The 27,497-nt window shown below is 43.4% G+C and overlaps 1 protein-coding gene across 4 annotated transcripts in view; it reads right to left on the bottom strand.

The window, feature by feature from the left end:
* Positions 1 to 26,523, bottom strand: part of LOC124004143 (zinc finger protein AEBP2-like) — a 51,782-nt gene extending 25,259 nt beyond the window's left edge. The window contains exons 1-5 of one of the 4 annotated variants that reach the window (XM_046312929.1): positions 25,808 to 26,523; positions 15,578 to 15,815; positions 15,172 to 15,279; positions 14,798 to 14,990; positions 10,857 to 10,999 (exon numbers count right to left, since the gene is read on the bottom strand). In XM_046312929.1, coding sequence (XP_046168885.1) covers positions 10,857 to 10,999; positions 14,798 to 14,990; positions 15,172 to 15,279; positions 15,578 to 15,815; positions 25,808 to 26,442 — 1,317 coding nt within the window. In that variant the 5' untranslated portion in view covers positions 26,443 to 26,523. The remainder of the gene's footprint in view (positions 1 to 10,856; positions 11,000 to 14,797; positions 14,991 to 15,171; positions 15,280 to 15,577; positions 15,816 to 25,807) is intronic. The other 3 variants (XM_046312937.1, XM_046312934.1, XM_046312942.1) reach the window with 3 other exon arrangements.
* Positions 26,524 to 27,497: the final 974 nt, after the last annotated feature.

Genomic DNA, 27,497 nt, shown 5'->3' with positions numbered 1-27,497 from the left:
TGACAGTAGTGTAGCTAACTGACATGTAACGTTAGCTAATGTTTCATCCCCTCTCAACTGAAGTTCTGTCTGAAGTGAATGAACTAGCTAAAGTAGCTAGCTAGTAGCTACCACAGCCAGTTTAGCTATAGGCTCTAACTATCTCAGTGTCTGTCAGGTAGCAGTATCTAATAGCTGTTGTGTGTATGGAAAGGTTTTGTAGTCTTTGTTTTGTCCCGTTTTAAAATAAGTATATTAACTTGGCTAGTCTTCGCCAGTTGATGTACCTAGTTAGCTCAAACTTCAGCTGTTATTTTTGCATCAATCACACTAGACCTGAATCAAACAATGAAACTAGCAGCCAAACAATTGAAGACCGATATTATGAAGTTTTCCGACAGCACAATGTGAATTTTTTGATTAGAGGCAGTATGTAACATTATTGAGCTGTCAGTTTCCCTAGCCAATTCCCAATGTTTCACACTGACACGGCATAAACAGCTCTACAAGCTTCACTGTCATGGTGCACAGTCAGTACACACTACACAATACTATGCTCATCCTGTCTTAGTAGGATCAGATGGTGACAGGTGTCCCTGCAGGGTCAGACAGCCAGGGAAAACCAGTCTACGGAGGTCAGGTGAATTTTGCAGTATATTATAGCAACCAGTGAATGATAAAAGTTCCATTTTGAGTTGATGGGTAGGCCTACATGACACTAGTTTAAAGCTACAGTCTGGGATCTGGGAATAATGGTAATTCCAATTAATGAGCCATTGACTTCATTTACCGGAAAATATAATGAATGTAATTCTTTGTCATGCATCATCTTAGCAGGATCAGATGCTGACAGCGGTCTCAGCAGGGTCAGGCAATCAGGTAAGACCAGTCTGTGGTGGCGCTAAGATGAACTTTTACAGATGCAACACCTTATTCTCTCTGTGCAGCAAACACTGGACAAGCCAGAAACTCTACAGATTTGAAATATTTTAAGGGAGTCTAACAAACTTCTAAATGTTGATTTCCAAACTGTATCAGGGGTTGGAGTCTTTTGCCGATGACACAAAACATGTCAAACAAAAATGTGATGAAGACCAGGGAGACACTATTGATGATGATTAATAGATAAAGAAATGTTTGAATGCCCAGTCATGTTCATATAATCTCAGAAATACATATTTGCCTTCGGAAAGTATTCAGATCCATTAACATTTTGTTACGTTACAGCCTCATTCTCAAACGGATTAAATAAAACAAGATCCTCAGCAATCTACACCAAATTCCCCATAATTACAAAGTGAAGACAGGTTTTAAGAAATACCTTTATTTAAGATTTCAGAACCTTTGCTATGAGACTCGAAATTGAGCTCAGGTGTATTCTGTTTCAATTGATCATCCTTTAAATGTTTCTGCAACTTGATTAGAGTCCACATGTGGTAAATTCAATTGATTGGACATGATTTGGAAAGGTACACACCTGTCTATATAAGGTCCCACAGCTGACAGTGCATGTCAGAGTAAAAAACCAAGCCAATAGAGCTCCAAGACAGGATGGTGTCAAGTTAAAGATCTGGGAAAGGGTACCGAAAAATGTCCTTAAAACAGTGGCCTCCATCATTCTTAAATGAAATAAGTTTGGAACCACCAATACTTTTCCTAAAGCTGGCCGCCTGGCCAAACTGAGCAATCAGGTCAGAAGTGGCTTGGTCAGGGAGGTGACCAAGAAACCAATGGTCACCCTGACAGAGCTCTAGAGTTCCTTTGTGGAGATGAGGGAACCTTCCAGAAGGACAACCACCTCTGCAGCACTCTACCAATCAGACCTAAATGGTAGACGGACCAGACGGAAGCCACTCCTCTGTAAAAGGAACATGACAGTCCGCTTGAGTTTGCCAAAAGGCACCTAAAGACTTTCAGAACATGAGAAACAAGATTCTCCGGTCTGATGAAACCAAGATTGAACACTTGATGATGAGGTTCCCTCATCTCCACAAAGGAACTCTAGAGCTCTGTCAGGGTGACCATTGGTTTCTTGGTCACCTCCCTGACCAAGCCACTTCTGACCTGATTGCTCAGTTTGGCCAGGCGGCCAGCACTTGGCCTGAATGCCAAAACGACACAACTGTAGGAAACCTAACACTATCCCTACAATGAAGCATTGTGGTGGTAGCATCATGCTGTGGGGATGTTTTTCAGAGGCAGGGACTGAGGTACTAGTCAGGATCAAGGGAAAGATGAATGGAGCAAAGTACAGATTCTTGAAAACCTGCGCCAGAGAGCTTAGGACCTCAGAATGGGGCGAAGGTTCACCTTCCAACAGGACAATGACCCTAAGCACACAGCCAAACCAACGCAGTGGCTTCAGGACAAGTCTCTGAATGTCCTTGAGTGACCCAGCCAGAACCCGGACATGAACGCTAACGAACATCAATGGAGATACCTGAAAATAGCTGTGCAGCGATGCTCCCCATCCAACCTGACAGAGCTTGAGAGGATCTGCAGAGAAGAATATCCGATGCACTTGCTAATAAACTCGCTCACCGAGTCAGCGTATACGTCAATGTTATTGTCTGAGGCTATCCGGAACATATCCCAGTCAACATGATCGAAGCAATCTTGGAGCGTGGAATCCGATTGGTCAGACCAGCGTTGTATTGACCTGAACGCAGGCGTTTCCCATTTTAGATTATGTCTATAGGCTGGGAACAAGAAAATGGAGTCATGGTCAGATTTTCCAAAGGCAGGGCGGAAGAGGGCTTTGTGTGCGTCGCAGAAGTTAGAGTAGCAATGATCCAGAAAGCTACCAGCCCCTGTCACTCATTTGATATAATGATAGAATTTAGGAAGTATCATTCTTAGGTTAGCTTTGTTAAAATCCCCAGCTACAATAAATGCATCCTCAGCATTTATGGTTTCCAGAGTCCAGTGAAGTTCTTTCAGGGCCGACAAGGGATCTGCTTGGGGGGTTATACACGGCTATGATTATAATCGAAGAGAATTCTCTTGGAATATAATGCGGTTGGCATTTGATTGTAAGGAATTCTAGGTCGGATGAACAAAAGGACTTGAGTTCCTGTATGTTGTTGTGATTATATCATGAGTCGTTTATCATAAGGCATACACACCCACCCTTCTTACCAGAGAGATGTTTGTTTCTGTCGGCGTGATGCGTGAAGAAACCGGGTGGCTGTACCGACTCTGACAACATATCCCAAGTGAGCCATGTTTCCATGAAACAGAGAACGTTACAATCTCTGATGTCCCTCTGGAAGGCAACACGTGCCCTAATTTCGTCCACCTTGTTATCTAGAGATTGGACATTGGCGAGTAAAATGCTCGGAAGTGGTGGATGGTGTGCTCGCCTTCTGAGTCTGACCAGTCGGCCGCTCTGTCTGCCTCTCCTGTGGTGACTGGGCTGTTTTGGGAAGGCCTCTGGGATAAGATCGCATGTCCAGGGAGGAGGTCTGCTTCGGGAAAGACGTATTCCTGGTCATAAGTTCACATCGCTTTTATTGGATACAGCTGGGAAGAACTAACACTTGAGATTTTCCTGGCTAAAAATTTAAGAAATAATGTAAACAAGATGCTGTGTTTTATTTACAGTAGTGATGGACAGCTGGTGGGTTTTTAAAAACAGGTTTTCAAACACTTGTAGCCCGATTAGCAGGACAATAGACTCTTTATGGCTACTGTAGGTGTGAACATCCCCCTACCGGCAATGTATTCGATTTCTAACTCAAAACAGCAGTACAGTAGCTCTTCATCAACATCTTTATCATTATTTTATTAACAAAAGCATAAAAATCAAAATGCTGATGTTTATTAAGCTATGGATTCATAATGAATTACTATGAGAATAAATATCACTGAATTACAGAAATATTGGAGTTTTTTTCTTTTTTTCTTAGGGGTGGATCAGCTTCATATTGCGGAAAGAATGCTGCTTCCATCAATGTAATTGTCTGCATATAATATTGGAACAAAGTTGTCTAATGAAGATAGAATATTTTCCAGTAAGCAACAATTCGTTTTTCAAACACGTTGTATAGCGCCATTATAGCTATTAGCAGGGCTATATTTTGGCCTTTATGGGCGGCGCACAATTGACCCAGCGTTTCTCTCCCTCTAAAAACAAAAATAAATGTTTTGGCCTTTACAAATTTTATTTGGGCCTTTATTCGGATTACAATCGCTCTCTATTGTTTTTTTGAAAGCAAAATAAGCACCAAAATATTGTTATATATTATCAGGTTGATGACACAAAGCTATGTGACTCGCTCATTCATGGCTTTGATCAAAATAAATAAGTACCAACAATCTTTCTGATAGTTTTAATGAAGAAATGTTTTGTTTACCCTGACCTGGACACCATGAACATTATTATAATTGCCATTTGAAGAATCCAAGATGGCGTAGCAGTCAGACGTCTTTGTCCTGTTGTGTCCCTTGTATATATCGTTTTACATCTTTTTTTTGCTAAACCTCAACATCTAAATACTCCCCTGCAACCCGCCTCACCCAATGTAGCGTGGATCTTCTTTTTTTTCTAAAGTATTTATATTTACTTTGGATCTGGAATCCCTCAACTGAAGCTAGCCAGCTAACTACCAGCTATCAGTCAGCAAACCATTGCCAGCGGTCATCAGCTAACCTTCAGCTCGGAAAGCTCTCGCCAGTTCGTACAACATGACTCTAACCAGAGCATAACGGACCTGTTATTTTTATCCCCAGATTCCAATTTGTAAGTCGCTCTGGATAAGAGCGTCTGCTAAATGACTGAAATGTAAATGTTAAATGATTCCTACCGCAAACTGAACATTTTCATCTGGATCTTCACAACTAACTAACGGCAATCCCAGATGACTACTCCTGGCTAGCGTTTCCATCCCAGAGCAAGCACCAATTAGCTTGAAGCTAGCCCAGCCAGGGCTCCTGTGCTACCACCGAAGCATACTCTTGGGCTACAATATCTGGACCCCTTCTACAGCCGGTACGGGGCATGGAACCCCGCAGATCCCCTACGACTGGAATAGCGACAATCTGCCCAAGGACTCCAACAGGCCCCTCAGGCGCGACGCCTGCTGAAGGCCCATTATGCTAGGCCTGCTAGCTACCTAGAGCTACTTGGAACCCTACTAATTTCACGACTGGTCTATCGACGTCACCGCACGAAGAGGCAAAAACAGAACTACCCCCATCGCGACGTCCCCCAAAGGTTAACTTTCTAGTCCCTGCTATCTGCTTGCTTGCTAACCCGGTCTGCTAACTGCTAGCTCGCCGGGCCCGGTCTCCCAACTGCTAGCCCCTGCTAACTGCTTGCTTGCTAACCCGGCCTGCTAACTGCTAGCTTACCCCGGTCTACTAACTGCTAGCTTGCCGGCCCCGGCCTACTAACTGCTAGCTTGCCTGCCCGGTCTGTAACTGCTAGCCCCTGCTAACTGCTTGCTTGCTAACCTAGCTTGCTAACTGCTAGCTTGTTTAGCCCCGGCCTACTAACAGTTAGCATTGGCCTGCTAACAGTCTGAATCGCCGTGTCCCCAGCCAGCCCAACCACTCATATGTTCACTTGTTTACGCATGCCTCTCTCTAATATCAATATGCCTCGTTCATTACTGTCCAGGTTAGTGATTACTGTCTTATTTCACTTTAGAGCCTCTAGCCCTGCTCAATATGCCTTAACCAACCATGTTGTTCCACCTCCAACATGTGCGATGACATCACCTGGTTTAAACGTCTCTTGAGACTATATCTCCCTCATCATTACTCAATGCCTAGGTTTACCTCCAATGTACTCACATCCTACTTTACCTTTGTCTGTACACTATGCCTTGAATCTATGCTATCGTGCCCAGAAACCTGCTCCTTTTACTCTCTGTTCCGAACGTGCTAGACGGCCAGTTTGTGTAGCCTTTAGCCGTACCCTTATTCTACTTCTCCTCTGTTCCTCTGGTGATGTGGAGGTTAATCCAGGTCTTGCAGTGCCTAGCTCCACTCCCACCCCCCAAGTGCTCTCATTTGTTGACTTCTGTAAATATAAAAGCCTTGGTTTTATGCATGTTAACATTAGAAGCCTACTCCCTAAGTTTGTTTTACTCACTGCTTTAGCACACTCTGCCAACCCAGATGTCTTAGCCGTGTCTGAATCCTGGCTTAGGAAAACCACCAAAAACCCTAAAATCTCCACCACAAAGATAGAACTGTCAGATAGATAGTAATACAGAACTCTACAGGCTAAGTCTGTACCCAAACAATTTGAGCTTCTACTTCTAAAAATTCACCTTTCCAGAAACAAGTCTCTCACTGTTGCCGCTTGCTATAGACCTCCCTCTGCCCCCAGCTGTGCCCTCGATACCATATGTGAATTGATTGCCCCCCATCTATCTTCTGAGTTCGTGCTACTAGGTGACCTGGGACATGCTTTTAACACCCCGGCCATCCTACAATCTAAGCTTGATGCCCTCAATCTCACACAAATTATCAATGAACCTACCAGGTACAACCGCAAATCAGTAAACACGGGCACCCTCATAGATGTGATCCTAACTAACTCGCACTCCAAATACACCTCTGCTGTTTTCAATCAAGATCTCAGCAATCACTGCCTCATTGCCTGAGACCAAATGACCACCCCTCGTCACTGTCAAACACTCCCTGGGAGCAGGCCTTTCTAAATAGACCTGGCCGGGGTATCCTGGAATGACACTGACCTCATCCCGTCAGTAGATGATGCCTGGCTATTCTTTAAAAGTGCTTTCCCCAACATCTTAAATAAGCATGCACCTCTCAAAAAAAAATTGAACTAGGAATAGATATAGTCCTTGGTTCACTCCAGACCTGTCTGCCCTTGACCAGCACAAAAACATCCTGTGGCATTCTGCATTAGCATCGAATAGCCCCAGTGATATGCAACTTTTCAGGGAGTTAGGAACAAATATACACAGGCAGTTAGAAAAGCTAAGGCAAGCTTTTTCAAGCAGAAATTTGCATCCTGTAGTACTAACTCAAAAAAGTTCTGGGACACTAAAGTCCATGGAGAATAAGAGCACCTCCTCCCAGCTGCCCACTGCTCTGAGGCTAGGAAACACTGTCACCACCGATAAATCCACTATAATTGAGAATTTCAATAAGAATTTTTCTACGGCTGGCCATGCTTTCCACATGGCTACGGCTACCCCTACCCCGGTCAACTGCCCGGCACCCTCCACAGCATCACTCCAAAAGCCCCCACCATTTCTCCTTTACCCAATTCCAGATAGCTGATGTTCTGAAAGAGCTGCAAAATCTGGACCCCTACAAATCAGCCGGGCTAGACAATCTGGACCCCCTCTTTCTAAAATGATCTGCCAAAATTGTTGCAACCCCTATTACTAGCCTGTTAAAACCGCTCTTTCGTATCATCTGAGATTCCCAAAGATTGGAAAGCTGCTGCGGTCATCCCCCTCTTCAAAGGGGGTGACACTGTAGACCCAAACTGCTACAGACCTATATCTATCCTGCCCTGCCTTTCTAAGGTTTTCGAAAGCCAAGTTAACAAACAGATTACTGACCATTTCGAATCCCACCATACATTCTCCGCTATGCAATCTGGTTTCATAGCTGGTCATGGGTGCACCTCAGCCATGCTCAAGGTTCTAAACATCATAACCGCCATCAATAAGAGACATTACTGTGCAGCCGTATTCATCGACCTGGCCAAGGCTTTCGACTCTGTCAATCACAACATTCTTATTGGCAGACTCGACAGCCTTGGTTTCTCAAACAATTGCCTCGCCTGGTTTACCAACTACTTCTCTGATAGAGTTCAGTGTGTCAAATCGGAGGGCCTGTTTTCCGGACCGCTGACAGTCTCTATGGGTGTGGCACAGGGTTCAATTCTCGGGCTGACTCTTTTCAGTATACATCAATGATGTTGCTCTTGCTGCCGGTGATTCTCTGATCCACCTCTACGCAGACGACACCATTCAGTATACTTCTGGCCTCTCCTTGGACACTGTGTTAACTAACTTCCAGACGAGCTTCAATGCCATACAACTCTTATTCCGTGGCCTCCAACTGCTCTTAAACGCAAGTAAAACTAAATGCATGCTATTCAATCGATCACTGCCCACACCTGCTCGCCCGTCCAGCATCACTACTCTGGACGGCTCTGAATACGTAGACAACTACAAATACCTGGGTGTCTGGTTAGACTGTAAATTCTCCTTCCAGACTCACATTAAGCATCTCCAGTCCAAAATTAAATCTAGAATTGGCTTCCTATATTGCAACAAAGCATCCTGCACTCATGCTGCAAAACATACCCTTGTAAAACTGACCATCCTACCGATCCTAGACTTCGGTGATGTCATCATCTATAAATTAGCCTCCAACACTCTACTCAACAAACAGGATGCAGTCTATCACAGTACCATCCGTTTTGTCACCAAAGCCCCATACACTACCCACCATTGTGACCTGTACGCTCTCGTTGTTTGGTCCTCACTTCATACTTGTCGCCAAACCCACTGGCTACAGGTTATCTACAAGTCTCTGCTAGGTAAAAGCCCCGCCTTATCTCAGCTCATGGTCACCATAGCAGCACCCACTCATAGCTCGCGCTTCAGCAGGTATAGCTCACTGGTCACCCCCAAAGCCAATTCTTCCTTTAGACGTCTTTCCTTCCAGTTCTCTGCTGCCCATGACTGGAACGAATTGCAAACATCTCTGAAGCTGGAGACACACATCTCCCTCAGTAGCTTTAAGCACCAGCTGTCAGAGCAGCTTACAGATCACTGCACCTGTACATAGATGAGCTGTTTACAGGTTGGCTATCTACCTACCTCATCCCCATACTGGTATTTATTTATTTATTTTGCTCCTTTGCACCCCAGTATCTCTACCTGCACATTCATCTTCTGCCGATCTACCATTCAGTGTTTAATTGCTATATTGTAATTACTTCGCCACCATAGCCTATTTATTTCCTTAACTTACCTCATTTGCACTCACTGTATATAGACTTTTTATTTTCTTCTACTGTATTATTGACTGTATGTTCTGTTTATTTTTCCTGTGTAACTCTGTGTTGTTGTATGTGTCGAATTGCTACGCTTTATCTTGGCCAGTTGCAACTGAGAACTTGTTCTCAACTAGCCTACCTGGTTAAATAAAGGTGAAATAATAAAATAAAATAAAAATTTGCCTTCACAGAATATACATTAGTGCAACACATTCAGCAGAAAATAGCTTAATTTTCATCAGATGACAACAGAAATGCTATGATATTTATTTTGAAAATGCAGAATTCTGCGTAAATGTGACCCCTGGGTAAGAGTACTCCTACTATTTTCTATTTCTATTTATAAAATGTCTTACTTTTTTAGTAAGCATTTCACAGTAAAGTCTACACCTGCACATTTGAGTACTGTAATGAGAGCATTACAATAATTTCGCTACACCCGCAATAACATCTGCTATGTGACAAATACAATTTGATTTGACTTGATTCGAGTGTGAGTGTGTGTGCAGGCAAACTCACTGATGCATGGGTGCCCTGTGATACTGCCCAGTGACAAGTGCCATTCCTCTGCAAACTAGGAATCAGTCAGCTACTGGTGAGCGATAAAATAGCACAGTTGATTGTGATAGCCTTTACTTTCCTCTGCTTTTAAGGAAGAGACCAACCAACCTACAACCATTTTAATGAAGGGGACAAACTGCCCCCTGGTGATGCTCTACGATATTACAGACAGTCATTCACAAAACTCAGTCCACCATTCATATTCACACTGACAATCACTAATCAATATACATCTATTAAAACATGGCTGAAAAGTCAACCAATCGCCACACAAGAGGTGAAAGCCTTAGTCAGCAAAACAGAAACAGCCTTATCTGGTAATTCTTTTAAATACGGAAATCAAAGAAGTGCCTAGGTGAGGTCGGTCCACTCCTTAACTGCATCCCAAATGGCACCCTTTACCCTATATAGTACACTATTTTTTTTAAACTTAGCTAGCCCCTAGCCCTATGGGCCCTGGTCAAAAGTAGTGCACTATGTAGGGAATAGGGTGCCATTTGGAATTTAAGAATTGTCCCCCGGAGGCAGTAAAGTGCTAATGCAGTTATAACTTATTCATAATATATTACTTACATCAAGCATCAAATAACAAAACAGACCCATTGTCTCTCTGTGGACCCAGTTACGAATTCAAAAAGTATTGAATCAATCCTAGGGGCATTCACAAGGTTCACTGCAAGTGCATTGAGAACATCTTCAGTGAGAACAGAGACAATTTTGTAAAATGTTGGTCTCTGACATCCCCTAGGGCTAAAGTGAAAAAGACTGATAAAAAAACCCCGCACAGACAGACTTAAGAACACTTTCAGGATGAGAGAATCTCTAACTCTGAATCCCAAATCAACCATTAAACCCTAACGCCCAGACACTTGTGTAGATTTCCGAGGATTGGATATGTCTAAGTAATATGGTGGTAGCTCCATCTTGCCCTTGATAGTCCAAGTGGAATTGTTGCCATTTTACAGATTCCTATCCAATCCTATCAGATCTACACCAGTGCCTAGGGGGTAAGGACTAGGAGGTTAATTTGGGGTTATGTACCATGCCTTGTGGCCAGGCCTTGTGGCCAGGCCTTGTGTAGCAGGATCCCAAGGGTTAATAGACTAAACGTGCTGTTGAAGACCACATTGTGTCCATTGCCGGTGCTCTGTGTGTGTGTGTGTGTGTGTGTGTGTGTGTGTGTGTGTGTGTGTGTGTGTGTGTGTGTGTGTGTGTGTGTGTGTGTGTGTGTGTGTGTGTGTGTGTGTGTGTGTGTGTGTGTGTGTGTGTGTGTGTGTGTGTGTGTGTGTGTGTGTGTGTGTGCCCTTTACGGACTAACCGTGCTGTGGAACACCACACTGTGTCCATTGCCTGTGCTCTCCATGTGTGTGGCCAGGTTAAGGCAGATAGCCCGGTGTCTGATGGCGTCCATGGTTTGGGCATCGAAGAAGTCATGGGGCCTCGCTGGTGGGAGAGGAGACACTGGGATGAGAGCAGAGAGAGTCTGGGATGAGAGGTGAGGAGACACCATGTAGACAAGTGAGACAGCAGTGAGACCAGGCCAGCACCAACACTACCGTCTCCTCACGAAGATGATTACTATGAAACAGTGTGAAATAGGACAACTTGCTGAATGGTTCCTTGCTGCTTTTTTACTGTTTTACTACTATGAGCTGAACATATTATTCTAGAGAGCAGGGATATCGTTGAGAGAGGATGTGTTGGCTGACTGGCTGAAAATTAATCAAGGGCATTTTCATGTTAAAATATATTTAGAAAAGTGGTGTCTGTCCTACTCTCACATTTCTCTCTCTCCTGACAAAGAGCCAGACACTATCCAAACTTCCTCCCAAGTGCTGTCCCGAGTCAGAAGTAATATTTTGACCCAGCCTGACTTTATTACGGCCCTTTATCAATCTTTCTTAGAAGTCTAGACGAGCTCAAAAAGCCTTTGCCCGAGAATGGCCCATTCAAGCTGAAGGAGGTGCCTGAAGTAACAAACCATTCCAACCCCTGTCTGTCTGGAAACCTGTCTGTCTGTCTGTCTGTCTGTCTGTCTGTCAGGAAACCTGTCTGTCTGGAAACCTGTCTGTCTGTCTGTCTGTCTGGAAACCTGTCTGTCTGTCTGTCTGTCTGGAAACCTGTCTGTCTGTCTGTCTGTCTGGAAACCTGTCTGTCTGTCTGTCTGTCTGGAAACCTGTCTGTCTGGAAACCTGTCTGTCTGTCTGTCTGTCTGTCTGTCTGTCTGTCTGTCTGTCTGTCTGTCTGTCTGTCTGTCTGTCTGTCTGTCTGTCTGTCTGTCTCTGTCTGTCAGGAAACCTGTCTCTCTGTCTGTCTCTGTCTGTCAGGAAACCTGTCTCTCTGTCTGTCTGTCTGTCTGTCAGGAAACCTGTCTCTCTGTCTGTCTCTGTCTGTCAGGAAACCTGTCTGTCTGTCTGTCTCTGTCTGTCAGGAAACCTGTCTGTCTGTCTGTCTGTCTGTCTGTCAGGAAACCTGTCTGTCAGGAAACCTGTCTCTCTGTCTGTCTCTGTCTGTCAGGAAACCTGTCTGTCTGTCTGTCTCTGTCTGTCAGGAAGTCTGTCTGTCTGTCTCTGTCTGTCAGGAAGTCTGTCTGTCTGTCTGTCTGTCTGTCTGTCTGTCTGTCTGTCTGTCTGTCTGTCTGTCTGTCTGTCTGTCTGTCTGTCTGTCTGTGTCTGTCTGTCTGTGTCTGTCTGTGTCTGTCTGTGTCTGTCTGTGTCTGTCTGTCTGTGTCTGTCTGTCTGTGTCTGTCTGTGTCTGTGTCTGTCTGTCTGTCTGTGTCTGTCTGTCTGTGTCTGTCTGTGTCTGTCTGTCTGTCTGTCTGTCTGTCTGTGTCTGTCTGTCTGTGTCTGTCTGTGTCTGTCTGTCTGTGTCTGTCTGTGTCTGTCTGTGTCTGTCTGTGTCTGTCTGTCTGTGTCTGTCTGTCTGTGTCTGTCTGTCTGTGTCTGTCTGTCTGTCTGTCTGTGTCTGTCTGTCTGTCTGCCTGCCTGCCTGCCTGCCTGCCTGCCTGCCTGCCTGCCTGCCTGCCTGCCTGCCTGCCTGTCTGCCTGTCTGCCTGTCTGCCTGTCTGCCTGTCTGTCTATACAGTGCCTTCAGAAAGCATTCATACCCATTGACTTACTCCACATTTAATTGAGTTGTTTCAGCCTGAATTCAAAATGGATCTGTACATTTTTTATAATTCAGTGGGTGCGGTTTATATTCAGGTGCGCTTAATAGTCCAGCAATTACGGTATATAACAAAGTATTGAGATAAACTTTTGTTATTGACCAAATACTTATTTTCCACCATAATTTTCAAATACATTCATTAAATATCCTACAATGTGATTTTCTGGATTTTTTTTCTCATTTTGTCTGTCATAGTTGAAGTGTACCTATGATGAAAATTACAGGCCTCTCATCTTTTTAAGTGGGAGAACTTGCACAATTGGTGGCTGACTAAATACTTTTTTGCCCCACAGTATATGACTCATCACAATTATATCTCAGGTCTAAGAACAGTTCCTTGGACTGTATGGTATAGTTTCTGCTCTGGCATGTACTGTCAACTGTGGGACTGTCACACCCTGATCTGTTTCACCTGTTTTTGTGATTGTCTCCACCCCCCTCCAGGTGTAGCCCATCTTCCCCATTATCCCCTGTGTATTTATACCTGTGTTCTCTATTTGTCTGTTGCTAGTTCGTCTTGTTTGTTCAAATCAACCAGCGTTTTGTGCCTCTCTTTCCAGTCTCTCTTTTCTCGCCCTCCTGGTTTTGACCCTTGCCTGTCCTGAATCTGAGCCCACCAGCCTGACCACTCTGCCTAACCCTGACCCTGCTTGCTGTCTGGTACTCTTGCCCCACCTCTGGTTTACTTACCACTTTCTGCCTTGACCTGTCAATCGCCTGCCCCTGTTGAAACATGGTTCGACGTGGTCTGCATCTGGGTCTTACCTTCATACCTAATATAGACAGGTGTGTTTCCTTATAAATCATGTCTGAACAATTAATTGGCCACAGGTGGACTCCAATCAAGTTGGAGTGACATTTCAAGGATGATCAAAGGAAGTTGGATGCACCTTTGCTCAATTTGGAGGGTCGGGGCAAAGGGATGTGAATACAAATTTCTGTATTTCGTTTTCAATACATTTGCAAAAGATTCTAAAAACATGTTTTCACTTTGTCATTATGGAGTATTGTGTGTAGATGGGTGAGAAAAACATACATTTCTTTGGCTAACCTGTACCCACACACATTGACTCTGTACCGGTACCCCATGTATATAGCCTCATTACTAACCTGTACCCCCACACATTGACTCTGTACCGGTACCTCATGTGTATATAGCCTCATTACTAACCTGTACCCCCACACATTGACTCGGTACCGGTACTCCATGTATATAGCCTCATTACTAACCTGTACCCCCACACATTGACTCGGTACCGGTACTCCATGTATATAGCCACATTACTAACCTGTACCCCCACACATTGACTCGGTACCGGTACTCCATGTATATAGCCACATTACTAACCTGTACCCCCACACATTGACTCGGTACCGGTACTCCATGTATATAGCCACATTACTAACCTGTACCCCCACACATTGACTCTGTACCGGTACTCCATGTATATAGCCACATTACTAACCTGTACCCCCACACATTGACTCTGTACCGGTACTCCATGTATATAGCCACATTACTAACCTGTACCCCCACACATTGACTCTGTACCGGTACTCCATGTATATAGCCTCGTTATTGTTATTTTATTGTTACTGTTTTATATATTTTGTTAAAACTGCATTGTTGGTTAAGGGCATGTCAGTAAACATTTCACAGTAAGTCTAGACCTGTTGTATTCGGTGCATTTGACAAATAAAATTTGATTTGATTTAATCCATTTTGAATTCAGGCTGTAACAACAACATGTGGAATAAATTAAGGGGTATGAATGCCTTCTGAAGGCACTTTATGTGTGTATGTGCAGTCCAATTCTAACCTCTCTTCCCAGAGGACTAAAAGCATGCTAAAACATCTCTTTTAGAGTGACACACACACAGAAACCACTTGCACACACAGCAACTACTCACACACACTAATAAATAAATAAGTCCACTGCTATTCCTTAATAAAGTTTACCATGTATTCTCCTTCAATAAAATAGATCAAATATAAAGTAGGCTATAACTAGTTATAGAAAATGTACATGAAGGCACATTGTAGTAAAACAAAATTACAGAACACAAACACACACTGTAGTGGGTACATACGTAGGGAGCGCCTGCGTTTGTTCATCAGGATTCGTTTCTTTCTCTTATTAAGCCCAGCCTTAGAGGGTGACTCCTCCTTCAGTCTGCCCTGACTGGACAGCTTAGAGGAGCTCTGCTGGCTGAAGTGGGTGGGAACATGGCGCGCTAGCCCCCCCTGGGACGCGAAACTGGCATTGCAGCCCCCGACCACACACTACAGTGGGAGAGAGAGGAAGAGAGAAAGAGAGCGAGAGCAAGGGTCAGTGACAAGCAGGTCACCATCTGGTAACAATGCTACAATTTCTGCAGGGATCGCATGCATATACAAAACAATATATGCATTCACTGTACTCTGGATAAAAGTGTCTGCCTAGTGGAATATATTATTAAATTACCTTGAAGGGTTTGTCTCCGCTGTGTGTCAGCATGTGTCTCTGGAGCCAGCTCTGACTGGTGGAAGGGGTGTTGTACACCTTACAGCCCTTCCACAGACACACAAACACCTGGAGGAAGAGTGTGAGAACGTGAGAAAGAGAGAGAGCGAGATGGCATGAGCAAGAGAGTTGAGAGAGGGGAGACAGAGAAGAGAGACAGAAATAGAAAAGAGAGAGGGAGAAAGAGTTGGATATGGTGGCGAGATAAAGATCAGACAAGCAAAAACTATTTTAGAAGAAGTCGCTTCTCCAGACAGCCATTTGCGGGCTAACACGTGGGTCTAAAGAGGAATACAGAGAGGGAGAGTGATCCCACAGAGACACACAAAGCTTAAATACTTGTAGCCTACAGAACAGCCTGTATTACCCTGGTTCTACCCACCCCTCCTCTTTGTCCATCGACATGCATGCCCCTGATGTGTTCAGCCAGGTCAGGGCTGCAGGTGAAGCAGAGGCCACACTGGTCCCAACAACAGGTATAGCCAACCGCCTGGCCCTTGGTAGTGGAGTGGCACTGGGCGGCACTGCCCTGTCCATTCATCATGGCTGGGGTGGAACGCCCGCTGGATACCGTGCTCTCCATGTCCATTAGGGTACTGCTGACACTGAGAGAGAGCAAGAGAATGAGAAAAATAGTGATTGAGAGGTTAAAGAGATGTTACAATTAATCACTGTTGCAAACTGACCAGAGCAAAACAGTCCAGCAGTTCTGGTAGTCTCCATCTCTATATTATCTCTGACTACTAAGAATTAAAGAGTGCAAAAGAAGTAGACATCTGTATTCTATACATGACAGTAAAGAACAAGTGTGTAAAGATTGACAGTATGGTGGAGCATTGTTTCTAATGGAACAGATTGTGTGTGTGGGTGTGTACTCAAAGCTGCACATGCAACTGCTGCAGCGGCTGATTTGATACACATGCCATTTCTGGGAGTCTTAGACATGCATTATGGTCAGGGCATAACATGAACACCCGCCACCCACCAAATGCGGCTACATTTAGGTATTGGCTGTTAAGAACGTTTATTTCACAAACTGTGGTCAATTTTTAGGGCTCTACAGTGCGAGCATTACAATCATAAAAATAAAATAGAGTAAAAAGTAAAGTATGAGTTATGATCAAGTATGAGCACATGTGGAATATGTGATTTATAGCAGAAAAATATAAAAGCACTGCATATCTGCTGTTTTGTTTCATACCTGCTAATCACACAATGAAATATACATCATGCCTGGCTGGGGAGCAGTGCACACTGAGTTAAGTGCTGATACTGATAGATACATTTTTAGAGGTGCAATGCACAGGCCTAAAAGTTAGTCTAAATGACTTGAAATTCTTCAACGTGAGACTTTGTCCTCATGTTTCTTGGTTATTTACAATGTTTTGTTCACAAGCTCGGTTGTTTCTCAATGTTAGTTTGAGTCTGATGCTTCAACCGATAACAAATTACAGCTACTACTCGTTAGAGCCAAAATCTCACTCACTCACACACACACACACAATAGGACTGCCCCGTAACCACGGTAATCTCCCGCCCTTAAAGGGGAAGCTGAACATTTGTGACTCGTTTCAGGACCCAAGGCATATGTCGCCTGTCACTACTCCACAGGAGAGCCATTTGAACGTAAAAAAAGAAATTGTTGGCAAAAGCGTGTTTAAAACTTTCATGTGCCTTAATAACAAACTTGTATGCTATCTGTAAATACAAATATTTTGTATTTATTATGAGCCTAGTTGGTTTAGCCACAGAAAAAGTTAGCATCCTTCCCGCTAGCCATGATTGGCTGAGAAAATGACTGGGCTGGACATGCCGAGAGATGAGTTTAGACTGACTGGTCTGCCATGGAGCATGCTTCTGTCTATTTGAACTGATCAGTATGTGTAAGGGTAATCTTTTCTAACACGGCATGTTTTGAAAGATATTGTAACGTAGACTCGGAGTCGAGAAGCAGGTGCAGGTGGTAAGTTTAATATAACAAAGAACATGGAATGATACAACATAGGAGTAGCATCTTGACATGAAACAGTACTGCCTGGGGAAAGAACCTAAGGGAGTGCCAGATAAAGGGGAGGCAATTAGTAAGGTAATGGAATCCAGGTCGTGCCTCATGATGAAGCGCAGGTTAGCATAATGATTGATGCCAGGTGAGCGTAATGATGGTTTCCAGGACAGGTGGTTAGTAAACATGCAACGTCGAACACCGGAGGGGAGGAGCAGGAGTAGATGTGACAGATATCACATAGTAGATCTGCATAAGTGCTGCTCTCCACTTTCTGGAGGACCCCGTTTTGAAATAAGTGGAGTTAGAGTATGATAGCTAAGGAGATGGATTACATCTTCAAACTAAGGGCAACCATGGCATCCGTGACAGAGGTAGAAGCGTCCATCCATGTATACGGGGGTATGCTAGTGTAGCTAGCGACATTTTCAGATATTACACATTTATAATTGTGTCAGAAAGTTGTTTTCATTTCAAGTTTAAGCATACTGTTAGCTAGCTAGTTAACGTTAGCTGGCTGACTCAATAGTTAACGTTATGTGTATGATCTGTGTAGTAATATTATTTGTATCTCAGAGCCATTTGCTTTGCTAGTTATAGCCTAATGCTAGCTAGCAAACATTGAACCTGGTTGGTTAGCTACCTGCAGATTCATGGTGGGTAATAATGTCATGAATTGGGTTTATGGTTCATTGTTTAGCTAGCTAGCGACATATCTTAACAAAAGACTCCACTATGCAAGTAACTATTTCAATAAAATGTTCATGTCACTGCAACAACTGTTGATAGACGTAGCTGGTACATTTGCTCTGGCGATCTACTCCGATTTCAGAGCACTCTTGTCTGAGTGACACATTTACGAACGCTCAACACCCGTTGAATATGGCCGGTGTCAGTAAACGTTGGGAAAAATGTTACTGTATAAATGTTCAATAATTCAATTGTTGCCAGCAGCACAGTTGCAGTTACCAACACTCTGGATAACATAAAAACTGACCAACCAGCTCTGCTAAGGCGAGTAAAATGTTCAGAGTGAGCTGTTCTCTCATTTGCATCTGGAAGTAGCTAGCAAACTAGCCAATGTCAGCCAGTTTGCCTGGGTGCTTGACTGCTGTTGTTAGGTCAGCTAGCTAACGTATGATCTGTGAAGTAATATTACTAATATCTCAGATCCATTTGTTTTGCTAGTTAGCTAGCTAACATTGAACCTGGTTGGTTATCTACCTGCATATTCATGCAGGGTAGTAACGTCATGAGTTGGGATTATGGTTAATTGTTTAGCTAACTAGCTACATGTCTTAACAAAAGACTCAACTAAGCAAGTAACCATTTCAATAGATTATTAATGGATGTCACTGAGACAACTGCTGATAGACGTAGCTGGTATATTCGAGAGAGGATTAACTGACGAATTTACGGACGGTCAACACCCGTTGAATATGGCCGGTGTCAGTAAACGTTAGCAAAAAAAAGCGTACTAAAATTGTTTCCAGAAGCATAGTTGCAGTCACCAACACTCTGGATAACATTAAAAAAAGCCTAACCAGCTCTGCTAGGGCAAGTAAATTGGTTAGAGTTTTTTTTGTCTCATCTGATATTTTGATTAAATGATTCAGGTCACAAAAAATGTAATGAAATTGAACAATATAGCCTGCCACATTACTTCTTACTAATATATTTCTTGTTTCAGAAACATTACAAAGCATGGTCATTCGCAGTGGTGTAGTGGTGCCTGGAGAAGTGAGTATAGCCTAATTTTGCCAATTAGAGTACACCCAGGGAAGAAAAGGCGCCCTGTGTGAAACAGTAACACACAAGCTGAATGATAAATCCCATATTGGTTTTTCACAGTCAGGCCAACTCAAGCTGTACTGTGCAACTAGGCAAATAGTGGGCCTACTATTGAAACAGAAATGAGACAGTGTCATAAATTCACAGGTTTCAGATATATTTTTCCCCCGGGTTTTCGCTCTCAATGTCATGCTTTCTTAATAGAACAACAAAAACATTTGATTTCCCAAGTCCATAACAATGTTTAAACCACAACCAGGAGACCTCTTGAGGTCTAGGAATGATCATTGTAGGTTTTTGTGTGCAGTTACCCTTTAATTCAAGTGCACAGGCACCTAGCACTGTTTGGTTATCATGTTTCTGTAGAGATTGCAAAACAAATGGCCACTGGATTGATGCAGACAATTATGATATTAATCTGCCAGGTAGGCAAAGGCTACTTTGTAGCTAGTTAACATTTAAATAAGAAGGTTTTTGGGAAAGCCTTTCCATCTACTAGAAGACAGCTAGGTCTATCATTAGCATACCTATATTTTTTCCTGTTCCTTAAATAGTTTGAAACCAATACATTTTACTTCATATTATGAGTCATGTCTTACCTTGCTTCAAAGTAGCCTATAGCCAAAATCACCACCATAGAAGTAATTATTTTATTTATTTATTTTTATTTAACAATTATTTAAGACTTCCTCATGTGCATTCTCCTCTTCTATTGTTTTTTCTCTCCAACTTTCTTTCATTGTCTAGCAGCCAAAGACATTATCCTAGTCATATTAGCACCCCATGATAGTTGTTGCATTTTTAGATCTCCCCTCTTTCAACATTGCTAATGGATATATCCAAACATATCAAGACGTTTTCGATGACAGCTTTTTTCCATCTACGTAACATTGCAAAAATCAGAAACTTTCTGTCCAAAATTGATGCAGAAAAATGAATCCATGGTTTTGTTACTTCTATGTTAGACTACTGCAATGCTACTGTTTAAAGCACTAAATAAACTTCAGTTAGTGCTAAATACGGCTGCTAGAATCCTGACTAGAACCCCAAAATTTGATCATATTACTCCAGTGCTTGCCTCCCTACACTGGAATTCCTGTTAAGGCAAGGGCTGATTACAAGGTTTTACTGCTAACCTATAAAGCATTGCATGGGCTTGTACCTCCATATCTTTCTGATTTGGTCCTGCCATACATACCTACACATACGCTACGGTCACAAGACGCAGGCCTCCTAATTGTCCCTAGAATTTCTAATCAAACAGCTGGAGGCAGGGCTTTCTCCCATAGAGCTTCATTTTTATGGAATGGTCTGCCTACCCATGTGAGAGACGCAGACTCAACCTTTAAGTCGTTACTGAAGACTCATCTCTTCATTGGGTCATATGATTGAGTGTAGTCTGGCCCAGGAGTGTGAAGGTGAACGGAAAGGCTCTGGAGCAACGAACCGCCCTTGCTGTCTCTGCCTGGCCGGTTTCCCTCTCTCCACTGGGATTCTCTGCCTCTAACCATTTTAGAGGGGCTGAGTCACTGGCTTACTGGTGCTCTTTCATGTCGTCCCTAGGAGGGGTGCGTCTCGAGTGGGTTGAGTCACTGACGTGATCTTCCTGTTTGGGCTGGCGCCCCCCCCTTGGGTTGAGCCGTGGCGGAGATTTTTGAGGGCTATACTCGGCCTTGTCTCAGGATGGTAAGTTGGTGGTTGAAGATATCCCTCTAGTGGTGTGGGGTTATATCCTGCCTGTTTGGCACTGTCTGGGGGTATCATTGGATGGGGCCACCGTGTCTCCTGGCACCTCCTGTCTCAGCCTCCAGTATTTATGCTGCAGTAGTTTGTGTGTCGGGGGATAGGGTCAGTTTGTTATATCTGGAGTACTTCTCCTGTCTTATCCAGTGTCCTGTGGGAATTTAAGTATGCTCGCTCTAATTCTCTCTTTCTCTCTCTCAGAGGACCTGAGCCCTAGGATCATGCCTCAGGACTACCTGGCATGATGACTCCTTGCTGTCCCCAGTCCACCTGGCCGTGCTGCTGCTCTAGTTGCAACTGTTCTGCCTGCGGCTATGGAACCCTGACCTGTTCACCGGACGTGCTACCTGTCCCAGATCTGCTGTTTTCAACTCTTTAGAGACAGCAAGAGCGGTAGAGATTAGAGGTCGACCGATTAATTGGAATGGCCGATTAATTGGGCCCGATTTCAAGTTTTCATAACAATCGGAAATCAGTATTTTTGGGCACCGAATGTATGAAATACTTATGTAATGCAATACATTTAACATTAATTACTTAAAAATCATACAATGTGATTTTCTGGATTTTTGTTTGTTCCGTCTCTCACAGTTGAAGTGTACCGATGATAAAAAATTACAGACCTCTACTAGTAGGAAAACCTGCAAAATCGGCAGTGTATCAAATAGTTGTTCTCGCCACTGTACCAGTTTGCAAACAATGTTTAAAAAATATATATTATTGAGTTAATAAAGCCGCATACAAACAAGGCAGCTCCAAAAAGCAGGTGTTTCAGCTTAGCTCAGTGCTTTCTGTGGTGGGGCAGCCAGCGGAAAATACAGAGCATAAGGGTTGATCATGTTTTCTAGTCGCGCCATGATTGGTTCAGTGTTCTGTCACTCATGGGGACACTACATCACCACCAAATCGAAGGGTAGAGCTTGAAATTTCAAGCCTCTTGGGTGCTACGTTTAACTTTTTTATTTAACTAGGCAAGTCAGTTAAGAACAAATTCTTATTTAAAATGACGGCCTACCCCAGACGATGCAGGGCCAATCGTGTGTTCCCTATGGGACTCACAATCACGGCCGGATGTGATACAGCCTGGATTCTAACCAGGGACTGTAGTGATGCCTCTTGTACTGAGATGCAGTGCCTTAGACAGCTGCGCCACTTGGGAGGCACTTGCCATAGAATTACATTGGAAGTGCCCATTCAAGAAGGCTCAGGGTCATTAGCCAGAGATAAAATTACATCAAATCACGTTATGCTAGCAAGCTAGCAGTCATCATGAATCAAGTGGACAATCTACTGGCAAATATTATTAAATCCTTGTCATATGAAGAGAAATATTGAAGAGAAATGATAGATAAAAAAGTATCATTAATCATCAGCCATTGGAGATGAACATTATACAATAATTTGGATATCACAGATTCAACAATGAGTGGTTTAGAAGGAATCAGTGGCTAACTGCAAGCATTGCAAAGCAAGCAATAGCCTGATATTCAGTGGAGTGGGTGTGTAGTCCCAAGCTGTACATAGTCCATCTGTAAATAGCCCCACCCAAGTTACCTACCTCATCCCCATACTGTTTTTATTTATTTACTTTTCTGCTCTTTTGCACACCAGTATCTCTACCTGCACATGATCATCTGATCATTTATCACTCAAGTGTTAATCTGCCTAATTGTAATTATTCGCTCCTATGGCCTATTTATTTCCTACCTCCTCATGCCTTTTGCACACAATGTATATAGACTCCTTTTTTTCTACTGTGTTATTGACTTGTTTATTGTTTACTTCATGTGTAACTCTGTGTTGTTGTCTGTTCACACTGCTATGCTTTATCTTGGCCAGGTCGCAGTTGCAAATGAGAACTTGTTCTCAACTAGCCTACCTGGTTAAATAAAAATACATTTTAAAAAGTCTGAGTTTAAGTGGCTCTTTTCCAAGTTTATAAGGATAAACATTCAAAATTGGCCATGGTGTTAATCCAGCATTACTTCTGCTGCGCTCAAAACAACTGGAAATGTGGAACTGGGAAATCTGACATCAGTGACTTCAAGATAACTAGGAACTCTGAAAGAAAACGAGCTCCGACCGGGAAAATATGTTTTGAATGGTCATCCAACAGGGAATTGCAAGTCAGGAACTCTTTCTAGAGCTCTGACCTGAAGATCACTGACGTCATCATGATTCAACCTTGTTTTTTCCCCCAAGTTCCCAGTTGTCTTGAAAGCACCATAAATCCAGAAAATCCCAGACTTTGATGAAAGTTTAATGATAAAATTTGCCCACGAAGGACAGCCATACCACCTTCCTGTTCAAGTGAGAACAGCACAACAAGGTGATTCCAAAGCTACCAAACATACTAAGTGTATGTTGTTTAGTAAGCTGTCAGTAGCCCATGTGGCTCACCCAAATATTTTGGTCACTTTTCTCCTCATAATTTTGCCTACTGTTCTGACTTGGTGGTAAACATGTACCCTATAGCCTGTTTTAGAGAAATGTAATTATCGAATATTGTAAGAGTTTATTGTCTGCTTTATATGCCCCCTTTATTTATCATACGGTGCTGACTTGGTGTACAGGGAGAACACTGTAAGAACGACCCATGTTCTGAATTCTGTCTTTGTACATTTCAAAAGTGTTGAACAAATACTTACATTGACTACGTCCGTCCTAGCTCTCTCATTAATGTCTTCATTTAAATGACGGATTGCCTTTTATCCGCTCATCGCCCCCTTAAGGCATAGTTTGTATATTTCAATTGTCAGTAGAAACCACATAGCCATATCAGCTATGTTTTTTAAAAGGCAGTAAATGAGGCTGAATTAACTGTTTTGCTGCCAGACAAGTCTCTGCTGATAGCCAGGTGTAGCAGTGGTAAGATGTTGGGACTGCTGTTGGTACTCTGCTATTGGGCTTTATGTAGGCCCTAACAGTTTGTGGGCACCGTTTGTGTCCCCAATATTTTGGGGGGAGTTTGAGCCACCAAAATGTACATGCTAAAATAGCCACTAAGTCCATACTGTTGACAAAAGGCCTCCAAAAAAGTAAATTAATCCTTATAGCCGAATAATAATTCATAATAGATCAATGTTTTTCCATACATTTCATATCAATATAATCAATGTTTTTCTCATATAGTAGAAATATGTGTCAATCACCCATGGACTGGTTCATATTTATAATGGACTCTTCCATCCTAAACTTGAGTTCCCATGCTGCCGGGTCATGGCTAGATTTTTACGAATTATCTTTGAAAGACAGATTTTTTGTGCAATTTAGGGGAAATTGAATTCTAAGCATCACTCCAGTCAGAAGAGGCTCTGCAAAGGTTTGTTTCAATTCATTTGCTAAGGCATCGAGCTAGTGTTCCAGCTCAGCCACAATTCTTTGGCCATTTTTCAGCCTTGGGTGAATTTCGACTTGTTCCATTGTCCAGCCTGAAGCATGACTACTTTAACTTGGTGGAGAAGCAGTATGGGGTGCAGCCTAAAGCTCTGATGTGCAGGGCTAATGATTTGAAGGAGATCAGTGATTGTTTCAAACAGCCGACTGGCAGCGATGGGGATCGCATCCTGACGAAGCCCCTGGGAAGGAGTGCTGTCTTGGTTGCTCTGGGTGTTGTCTACTAGAGGGCCGAGGTTCAAGTCCTGACGCTTTGATCACACTGACAGCGTCATCCTGACGAAGCCCCTGGGAAGGAGTGCTGTCTTGGTTGCTCTGGGTGTTGTCTACTAGAGGGCCGAGGTTCAAGTCCTTACGCTTTGATCACACTGACAGCATTGCATTTCGGTACACCAGAATTACATCAATTTCCAATGAAACGCTGCTTTTGCCTTGCGACATTGTGTTGCAGTGCATTCGGTGGGGTGCAGATGTTGGATTTATTGAACGAATGCGTCAAACTATGTGTAGACGGCTTGACAGAAATGGTAGCAGAAGGTGAATGTTGAGCTTTTGTTGCGCACATATCCAGATGATGCTGCGTACTATTTTGCACAATGACGCTGTTGATGTGTTCAAAGCGTTATTTCATCTCCTGAAGTTGTTTTCACCTTTCGGCTCTTATTTACGTGTGTGTGTGTGTGTGTAGCCGGATGGATAACTCGATTCAGTCGAAGTAGAAAGATTGAAGGACTCCCAGCGAGATGGAGATGCGCTCACCCACATATTCTGGTAAGTGAAGTTTTGGGGCTTTAAAAAAATAATAATAATTGCTCCCTCTTGTGTGAACTACCGCTAATACCTTATATCCCAGCAAGATGACACAGGCACTGTATGAAGGTATGGAAATCTGGATAAGACCCAACACTACAGGACAGACCTGATGAAGATCACCACTCAGGCAGAAAACCACAGCAGCCACAAAATGGCACGCAGGCACACACACCAAGCAGCACTTAAGAGGATCCTAAGAGGGGCCCAGACAATAAATATAATGTATTAATAATCATATCAAATAAATCCAATGAATTTAAAAGAGTAATATTCTTTCTCCCCTTATCTATTTTCCTGCCTCCTTATCTTCTATGTGATGATGTAAAGAACTTTACTAGTGATGGGAATTTCAAGTCTTTTCAGTCTGCATTTGCAATATCCTTCAAGCCAGCGCCAAACAGCTCTGGGCTGAGACTGGCATTAAAAGGTAATAATATGTGCCATTTAGCAGACGCTTTTATCCAAAGCGACTTACAGTCATGTGTGCATACATTCTACGTATGGGTGGTCCCGGGAATCGAACCCACTACCCTGGCGTTACAAGCGCCATGCTCTACCAACTGAGCTACAGAAGGACATTTTGATAGTTATAAACTGGTCTGTCACTGCCTTGGGCCTCAAAATCCGCACCCGAATGAAGCCTACGTAGAAATGATTTGTGAAGCAAAATAGGTTAAGTACATTTCTTTAGCACAAGATGTGGCATGGGAGAGAGGGCACTGGATACAATGTACTGGATCATGAATGCGCCAGCATATTCGCAGAAAAACTTTTCTTATAGTGATTAGGGTTCTAGCTGAGTGTGAAATCAAAACATGACGATGTTTGTCTAGACATATTAGAAGAACCAACCTGTCCTCTGAATCCATCCGGCTGAGTGGCTCTCCGTCCGAGGATGACATTTCTACACTGGCTCTCCTCTTGTCCCCAACCGCAAGCCCCCCGCCTCCTGTGTTTGTTTTCTCTTCCGCAGACTCCGGGGCATCCTCACTGGTGGCTTTGCCTTTCACGCAACTCACTATAACAGGCAACTGGCGCTCTTCTCTCGGCTCTTCTGGTTTCATTTCTATTTCATTTACCGTATCGTCAAAAACATTATCACTGGTATCAACATCATCCTCCGGGCCCAGGCTATCTTCCTCTGATTTGGCAAGTTGGCATCCCACCACCACGTCATCATTCGCGTCCCTTGTTGCCGCTGCGACTGTTGTTGCCACTGTCACCACCACTACCGCTTCCGCAGCCGCTACCGCTCGGGCAGCCACGGCCTCCTCTGCAGCAGGTTTCGCATCCCCTACTTCTCCATCTTGCACGCACTCCTCAACCGCTTCCGCCATTTTCAGCGGTGCATCAACACAGCTATCACCTGCCTCATCTTTCACTGCTTCTGGATCTTGCTGCTTTTCCCTTTCGGTCTTTTCTGTAAGCATTTCGCTGTTGTCCTCGCTCAATACGGGAGTCTCCAACTCAGAAGCATCGGTAGCCATGTTTGCAGAACACCAATGGCTACGTTCACGATTTCCACAGCTATTGCTGTACTGCCCATCGTCATTTGTCGCACGACTGGCCTGGTGTACACATTGGACAGAAGCGTAGCGGGGCGGGGATAAATAGTGACGTCATATGTTCGCTCCTTGACAAATCACGTGTGTGAGAAACGGGTTTGCAAGGCAGCCTGCAGATATTTGAGATTGAACGGATAGGTCAATCGCCGATACATTGCACAATTGTATCTCAGTTGCAAATGTTTATAATCACAGGTCTAAAAACGGGTAGCAGTACGCCAATCCAGAGCTGTTTTATCTGTGACCACATGGGGGAGCCATTGCTCTAATTTTAAACCTTCCGTTCTAGGGGTTTCCTTTGAACTTCACCTTACTATACCAGTGACATTCCATTGTTATATGCCGAGTGCAAAAACGACCAACATCTCATTTAAAATCATATGGAAACACATGCAGATTGCGATCACTTTTAAGACCTTCATAATGGTCTCCTGTAGCAGTTTTACCTCTTAGGCCACAACTTCAGCGTTGGTTTGAGATCCATTCAGTTGTTTATGGATCATCCAAGATCACCTGTGCCTGAGTTTCTTATTGTTCTCCAAGCAACTGGAAAGTAAAAAATAAAATAAAAATACTATCTGTGTGTAAAGGACATCATGCTGCTTGTTTAGCAAGGACCACTTCCTCCCGATTCACCCGTACCTGGCGTGAACTTGGGACCTCTGCACAACCACACTGTGTACTGCTGTACACAAGCTTCTTATCTACCACGCCACCTCAAAAGCTAGCTAACGAGGCAATGCAAGAGGGACACTTAAGGCTGAGAAGGAAGTTTCCAACATCCCCATGTGCTACATGTGGCATATTTTGTTCAATACAATAGTGTATTGTCTAACAGCCCTCAGTTAGGATTGTTAGGTGGAAATACTAATCATTTTCATCTCTATATGACAGAATAGTAACCACCACCAAACAACCACTGTGTAATATCAGAAACATTTAACATTATATACAACAGATCATATGCAAATGTTCAT

This window comes from Oncorhynchus gorbuscha, linkage group LG02 (assembly GCF_021184085.1).
Source record: "Oncorhynchus gorbuscha isolate QuinsamMale2020 ecotype Even-year linkage group LG02, OgorEven_v1.0, whole genome shotgun sequence".
Lineage (NCBI taxonomy): Eukaryota > Metazoa > Chordata > Actinopteri > Salmoniformes > Salmonidae > Oncorhynchus > Oncorhynchus gorbuscha.
The sequence above is the reverse complement of the archived record's forward strand: the minus strand, read 5'-3'. Positions and strand labels throughout refer to the sequence as shown.